This window comes from Montipora foliosa, chromosome 3 (assembly GCF_036669935.1).
Source record: "Montipora foliosa isolate CH-2021 chromosome 3, ASM3666993v2, whole genome shotgun sequence".
NCBI lineage: Eukaryota > Metazoa > Cnidaria > Anthozoa > Scleractinia > Acroporidae > Montipora > Montipora foliosa.
Window position 1 is genome coordinate 2,055,816 of NC_090871.1, and position 7,500 is coordinate 2,063,315.

Consider the following 7,500-nt stretch of genomic DNA (forward strand, 5'->3'; position numbering starts at 1 on the left):
AGAGCGTGCAAAGCTATTGTTTTTTTCCCATTAAATATGCAAATGTTTGGCGTTCTCGCCAAAATTAAGCTTGACTCATATCGGTTTCATTCTTGAGGTACTGCCACACCATTGTCATGTTAAAAAGCTTGGAATAGTCTCGAAGTGATTACAATAATGGGAATTCATGTTTTGAGATGACGTTCTGGTTGCCGTTCCCGTCGTCGTTGCTAAAGCTCCCTAGGGACCTTAAGATCTACGACGGCGACGTCGACGAAAACGTCACCTCAAAATAGAACTTTGCTCTAGTAAAAGTCTTATTCCATCTCGTTCACGTCGTACAATGTGGGCGAAGTATCCTAAAAATAAATTGGTACGAGCGGTTTCAGACTGAAAATAGAGAATGAAAGATTCTCTGTTGCATGCTCACGTTGTCGTCAAAACCTAAAATTTGGTGATTTCATGTCGTCGTCATGCAGAGAACCGCAAAAATATGAGCTAAGATCCGTGCCGCACGTGCAGCACGATTATTTATGCTCTTTTAACTAATGATATCATTGTTTTGTGGCGTTTTCGTCGACGTCGTCATCGTAGATCTTAAGCTCCCTTTTGATTGAATACGCGTTGTCCATATCTCAAAAAGAGACTTTGTCCGAAATTAAACGTCCGTAGTAATCTGAATTACAAGTGATAAATCTTTCACAACTGTCACCTGCTTTCTTTTGCCAGGCACAAGATCTGAAGACGTCTTCCGTCTAATGTCTTTCTCTGCAATTCTTATCTTAAAATTTTCTTCCCACATAGTCTTTTTAGGTCGAGAAAGAGATTGGAGGCCATGCTTTGGTTCCTAATCCTTGCTATAAAAGCTGATATGTCTCTCAAAAATGTCCTGGAGATGGAGTTGAGAAAGAAATCTCTAGAAAAGACGTTTAACATATTCCGATAATGTTATAAATCGTGAAGAAATTGAACAACGTACAGTGAACGTACATCAATTTTGTTGCATCTTATGTTCTTTGGTTACCTTGTGTACCAGAGGTTTTTTTCTCGCGCGCGGCGGACGGGAATTCTTCGCTTCGCATCGCTTCGGCGGCCGAAGGCCAACGGCATAAGCGGCGAAGCACAATAGAGACATGACCGACACCGGAAACTGCGCAAGAAAAACCTCTGGCACCCAGGGTATTCTTTGGTGTGACACTGCAACTATACCGTTAGCTTTGCTTTCAAGCCAATTAGGATGTGTCTGCCTAGAAATTTGCTTTGTTAGTGACTTCCCGGCACACAAAGGACGTTTTCCCAAGTCATAAAAATTTGTGAAGTTTGCTTAAGAATAGCACTCGACCCAAATCGTTTTATTCTTGTACACTGAATTTGTTTGTAACATACCCTAGGTCCTGCAAAATGATTAGGTACATGTATGTTGGAATATGTATATGACCTATTTCAAATACGTGCTTTCTTACATAAAATACAAAGAGCTAAATATGATGAAGAACACACGAAGAATGGCCTAAACATCGCTACCATACTTTCATTCCACAACTTTAAGGTCTTCAATAATGGTTTTCAAAACCTGTTCCATGCGTCAGCAGGAAGAGAAAAGCAAGTATAATGAAGCTTTCCGAAATCTCAAGGAATTTTAAAAATGTTATTTCTTGGGATCATTCTTTAATGTCCTTTAGTTTGGCCACTGATGGACGTTCAAGTTTGAAGCTTTTTTCAGTTGCACGATGATCTGAAAATCCTTTATTTCCCTTGTTAAAAGAATTGGGACCAGCTGAGGTGGGCGTGTTTCTATATGGGAACAAAAGAAGAACTTTCAAACAAATGTAATAATTATAATAATAATAATAATAATAATAATAATAATAATAATAATAATAATAATAATAACAATAATAATAATAATGATCCACACCTCGAATTTGTTTAAGCGGAAAAAAGAATGTAAATAGATGTAATTAACTAGCTAAGATTTAAAATCCACAGGTCGATGGAATAAGGATATATATACACAAAAGGAAATAGAATCTGCCATAGTAATAATAAGATAACTTTATTTTCAAAAGATATTGTTTAAAGCTGAAGAGCTTGTGGGGACGTGCACAAATTAAATCAAATCAAATTAATACATATTAATCATATTGGTTTTTGAGGAGAGGGGAAAACCAGAGTACCCGGAGAGAAACCTCTCGGAGCAGAGAAGAGAACCAACAAACTCAACCCACATATGACACCAATGTGGGAATCGAACCCGGGTCACATTGGTGGGAGGCAAGTGCTCTCATCACTGCGCAATCACTGCCCCCTGTAAGGAAACAGGCCTGTAATTTTTTTTTTGAATCATTGAAACTGTTGAGTTGTAAAACAGATGAAAGGGAGAAGACAGAGATTCTCTGGACAATTAAAGCAATGTCTCTGAAAAATTCAGGTGGCTTCAAAAGAAGTCAAACCATGGTTCGTGCTGGATTTTATACATAAAATCCCAGGAGTATTCAAGGAGTTTTCAAGAATCAGAAATTGAGTTTTCAAGGAGTGTTTGTAAGGAGATTTCTATGCCATACATCGTGTTTCAGTGTTTTCTTTGCTGAAAAAGCCTACCTTGATGTTCTTTCCCACATCCCTGTGAGTTAAGTGCACGTATGGGCATGTTAATTTTCACATTTAATTTTTCTCGGGCAGTCAAATTTCGGCACAATTTTTTAAATGTCTCTTTAAATTCAAGGAGTTTTCAAGCAGTTTCCCACCAAATCCTTGAAGTCCAAAATTAAATTCCAGGGCTTTTCAAGGACCTCAAGGAGTAGCACAAACCCTGTCGAACCCATGACCTCTGCAATCCTGCAACAGAATTTTTCAGGTATCTACAAGAGACAATAATACTTTTTCAAATTGTCCAGATAAGTGCAAGGGTTACAATATTGTACTTTCCCTTTTTATCTATAACCCTTACTTCAAAAAGACCTTTTATTTCAGTCAAGTAATAAAAAGATGCACAAAGAGATATTAATGTTCTTTCAAGACTGTTGGTAAGATAGAGTACCTTCCAAGATTTCGCATCCTCATTTTGGCTTCTGCTGGCATTTCCTCCTCTTCATCACTCTAACATAATGAAAATCAAATCAACCCAGGGCAGAAACTGACAGAACTGACATGGATCAAAATTAACTTTAAACTTGTATTTAACCCATTGAACCCTTGGAGTGAGACTTGATGAATTTTACTCTATCTAACACCAGATTAGGGGGGAGGGGGGGGGGGGGGACTAATTTCCCTTTCATAAACAAGCGATGCCATTTTTGACGGTCCATGCCATTCTTGGTAACCAAGCCTTTTTATTCGGTTTTCTTTCAATAAATTGTTAGGATAGCTATATTTAAGTACTTTAATTAAAATTGCTATCTTCAAGCCGTTGTTTTGGTAGTGTATAGGTTAAGTGCACTTACCATTCTAAGTGACATACGCTGCTAATCTAGTCTTAGATTAAGTATTTTCTTTCTCATTTGCAAACAACAAACTTAACAGTGAAAATTGTTCTAAGTCTTGTCCAAATGACATCGCTTGTTTACAAAAGGGAAAATTGCAGGAGTTAATGGGTTAAATAATGCAGTACATTAATTTTTAATACAAATGAAAATAATTGTAATAATAAATATGAATGCTGACATTGATACCGACACAGCTGAAGGAGTCATTAGGGCCGTTGATACGAGAGAAAATAAGCCGCGGCTTACTCTGGCCGTGGCATACATAATACGCGAAAGGAACTATTTTTGTCAGGATAAGCTGCGGCTGTGAACGTAGATTTTGTACCATTTATACAGACTGTTTCCATCTTATGTAAGCCATGGCCAGAGTAAGCCGCGGCTTATTTTCTCTCATATAAACGGCCCTATTGTTTAAATTACAAGGAAGGGTTACGTTTATGCAAGCGTTGGCCGTGTAGCACTTATATTTCAACAAACTTAACTATTAGAGGGTGGCGAAGTGCTAGTTTTCTACCCATATGAACCATGTGAGTGTTAGCCCTACGAATGGAAATGGGCCGACACAAGGACAGAGGAAAACTTTGACCAGGGTGGGAATTGTGGTTGTGGTTTGCGGCTCTGGCTCCAAATTTAAAGAATTAGAATTGATACATATTAGAGCTGCTAGACTAATTCATAAGTTGCCAAAGGGCATGACAGATGAAGATATTTTAGCAAGAGCGGGGTGGATGCCTCTTGAATATTTTTATAAATTTTGTATTTTAATGATTACTCATAAGGCTTTTTATAATTTAGGTTTAGAGGAAAGAAATTCATTAGTTGTTAGGACCTGTAAGAGCTATAATCTTAGGAAATCTTTAAATATTTTAGTTAATAGACCAAGCACTGAGCTCGGTCGTAATTCCTTTGTACACAGGGCTGCAATCGCCTGGAATTCCCTGTCTGATAGTGTAAGATCTTTCTCTAATCAAACAGGCTTTAAAAATGGACTGAAGCAGTTAAAACATACTGTTATGAATATCACTTTTGAAAAAGACAGCTCAGTAGTTTATAATAAGCATGCCGATTTTTATTATTATTAATACATATTTTATGCTTTATTTATTTTTAGCGATTATTTATCTTATTTATCTAAAGTATAATCACTACCATATGTATGTATTGTTAATTTTATTACAGTAGGTCCACATCAGCTGTAAAGTTGCTTTTTTCCTCTTGACCTGCTTTACTAAATAAAGTTATGTATGTATGTATGTATGTATTGAACCCACGACCTTTGGGTTAGATCAAAGCTACTCCAAGGCTGCTCTACTTTCGGTAGCGGTGACCTAACCCAAAGGTTGTGGGTTCAATTCCCACCCTGGTCAGAGTTTTTCTCTGTCCTTGTGTGGGCCCATTTCAATTTGTGGGGCTAACACTCACATGGTTCATATGGGTAGAAAACTAGCACTTCACACCACTGTCTAATAGTTAAGATTATTTAAATTAATTTACTGATAATTAGGTATATGAGTTTTACATTAACTTTTATTTATTTAATTTTTTATCCTTTTTTTTATATTTGTATATATCTTTATGGTTTTTTTTTCTCATTTTCATTACTTTTTGTAATGAACATTCAACATTTACTAAAAAAAAAATTGTTACTTACAGTACAATTTCAGCACATTAACAATTACTGCCACAATTGCACACACTATTTACTCAAGATTAATCTTACTACTCTTACTACTTTGTGCAGAACAATATATCTTAAGAGTCCTCAACATCCAGGAAATACAGAGGGCTTAAACTTAAGTCATAAAAAGGTTACTGTTATTCATCGTGGTCAAGTACAATAATAAAGTATTCTCATTTGTCTCACGATGTGGTCACTTGTGATGTTGATGAAGTGACCACATCGTGAGACAAACGAGAATACTTTATTAAAAATGTTTTTATTACTTACATTCATCAATATTCATGTTCCTACACTTTATAAATAATTGTGAATTATTTCTTAGATTACAAGGTAGTTGTACTGTATAATAGGATTTTACCAAGTTTAATAAAATTGTCATTGTATAATAAAATAATAATAATAATAATAATAATAATAATAATAATAATAATAATAATAATAAGAAGAAGAAGAAGAAGAAGAAGAAGGAGAAGAAGAAGAGAAGAAGAAAAATAAAAAGAAGAAGAAGAAGAAGAGGAAGGAGAATCACAATTATTAATGAGAGGAATTTACTGTAACAAGTGATATGCATGTACTGTAGATATTTGCACAAAAAATCAAATACCTCATCATTAAACACAGATGCTAAAGTTCCCTTTTTATGAAGTAAAACTGGCTCTTTCTTCTGCTTTTTTGATTCAGACCCCTAAAAAACAGAGCAGAGGGTTTAAAGTAAAGCTAAAGGTCATGAAATGAAAGGTCATCAAAAGCTACTTTTTAGAGAGGTGTTGGGTTAACCCCAGAAACCACAATAGAGGCCAGGTACTTTAAAAGAAATTATGGCAACAATGACGAATCATGGCTATAAAATGATCTTTTAAAGTTTTTGATGTCAGTCACTGGAAAAAGGATATCATCATAGCCTCAGTTTTTGCAGAGGTTAGGACCTTTCAATTTCAATTTCTGGATTCTAAAATTAAAACGTGATAAATTTTAATCCTGGAGACTTAATTGTCAATTTCACTTTACAGTGTCCCCAATTAGTGCTCCAGCGCTAAATCTACTAGACACTTAAATAAAGTTCCTTTCCTTTATATAATATATTGCCAGAGTGTATGACCTGTAAAAAAATAAATTTGATAAAATACAGATTTTATAGCAAAAAATATGATTGAAAGCATTCTTGTTTTAAAATGGTCTTGATAGCGCAAGTGTTACTAATATTTTTAAAAATACAGGCACAATTTTGAATTTAAGGAACATATTTCGATGTTTCAAACATCATCATCAGCCAAAGTGAGTGCAATATTAAAGTTTTCACAAGATAATGCAAATATATATAACTATCAATACAACGATTCTTTGCAGATTAAAATTAATGTTCGCTACAAGTAGGTAAATTCAAAGAAACCAACAATATTATAGAAAACACAACTGGCATAACAGTAAAAGTTTAAAAGTGTAATGCTAAACTGACATGATCAACTTGTTTGTTGAGTTCGGGTTTCAACCACTCAAATTATATGGAAGCTATCCTTGATTTTAGTTGACAAAAAGAGGTAGCATTATCAATAAATCTGAAGCAAGAGACATCGCAATAATTATCCTAACAATTTTTAGAAAATCTACATGTAAGATGCTTGAAAATATGAGAATTTTTATCCTGGAAAAGGTGCTCATTTACACGTTTGTAGAAATGCCTGTTGGTTTTAGCAACGTAGCGAGCACCACAGCCTGCACAAGTAAATTATAAATTTGTATACAACACGTTATTTGAGAGAATCCTGAATAAAATCCTTTGGACTTAAAATGTTGCACAGTTTGAATGGCTGAATGGTTAAAATGTTGCACAGTTTGAAGGGTGGAAAATTACTCTACCATTTAAATCCTTTCAACACTTAATGATAATAGATAATTTCATCTAATGATGATGTTTAAAACATTGAAACTTGTTCCTTAAACTGAAAAGTGTGGATGTATTTTTTGAAATATTTGGGTTTCAGCAAAATAGATAACACTTTGTTGGTGTGAAAAACTTATCAGCTGTTGAAGCGGACGTTCAAAATATTTTGAATGAAGTATTCCCCAAATTCCGCATTTTTATGTGCTGACCTCATAATCCCTTCCATTTTCAATGTCACGTCGACGTCAAGTAGCTTTACTATTTCTCAAGTTGTACATAAACAACTTCATCTCATTTAAGCCATATCGCATGACTTTCTGAATATCTCACCAGCTTCAAATTAACTCCAGATCCAGTCGGCTTCTTTGGGACAGAGCCAGACAAAGATATCGCGATTTTTGGTTTATCGCCAGCATCTGAATGTGACGAAGTATTTGAGTTCTCTGACAGCTTTCTCTTCTCACCGACTGACA

At 35.1% G+C, this 7,500-nt stretch overlaps 1 protein-coding gene across 1 annotated transcript in view; it reads right to left on the bottom strand.

Annotated features, from left to right (window-relative positions):
* Positions 1-1,298: 1,298 nt before the first annotated feature.
* LOC137996430 (PEST proteolytic signal-containing nuclear protein-like) overlaps positions 1,299-7,500 on the bottom strand; it is a 6,479-nt gene continuing 277 nt past the window's right edge. The window contains exons 2-5 of the mRNA XM_068841816.1: positions 7,358-7,500; positions 5,750-5,830; positions 3,020-3,078; positions 1,299-1,773 (exon numbers count right to left, since the gene is read on the bottom strand). The exon at positions 7,358-7,500 is cut by the window's right edge and continues 21 nt beyond it. Of these exons, the coding sequence (XP_068697917.1) occupies positions 1,641-1,773; positions 3,020-3,078; positions 5,750-5,830; positions 7,358-7,500 (416 nt within the window). The 3' untranslated portion in view covers positions 1,299-1,640. The remainder of the gene's footprint in view (positions 1,774-3,019; positions 3,079-5,749; positions 5,831-7,357) is intronic.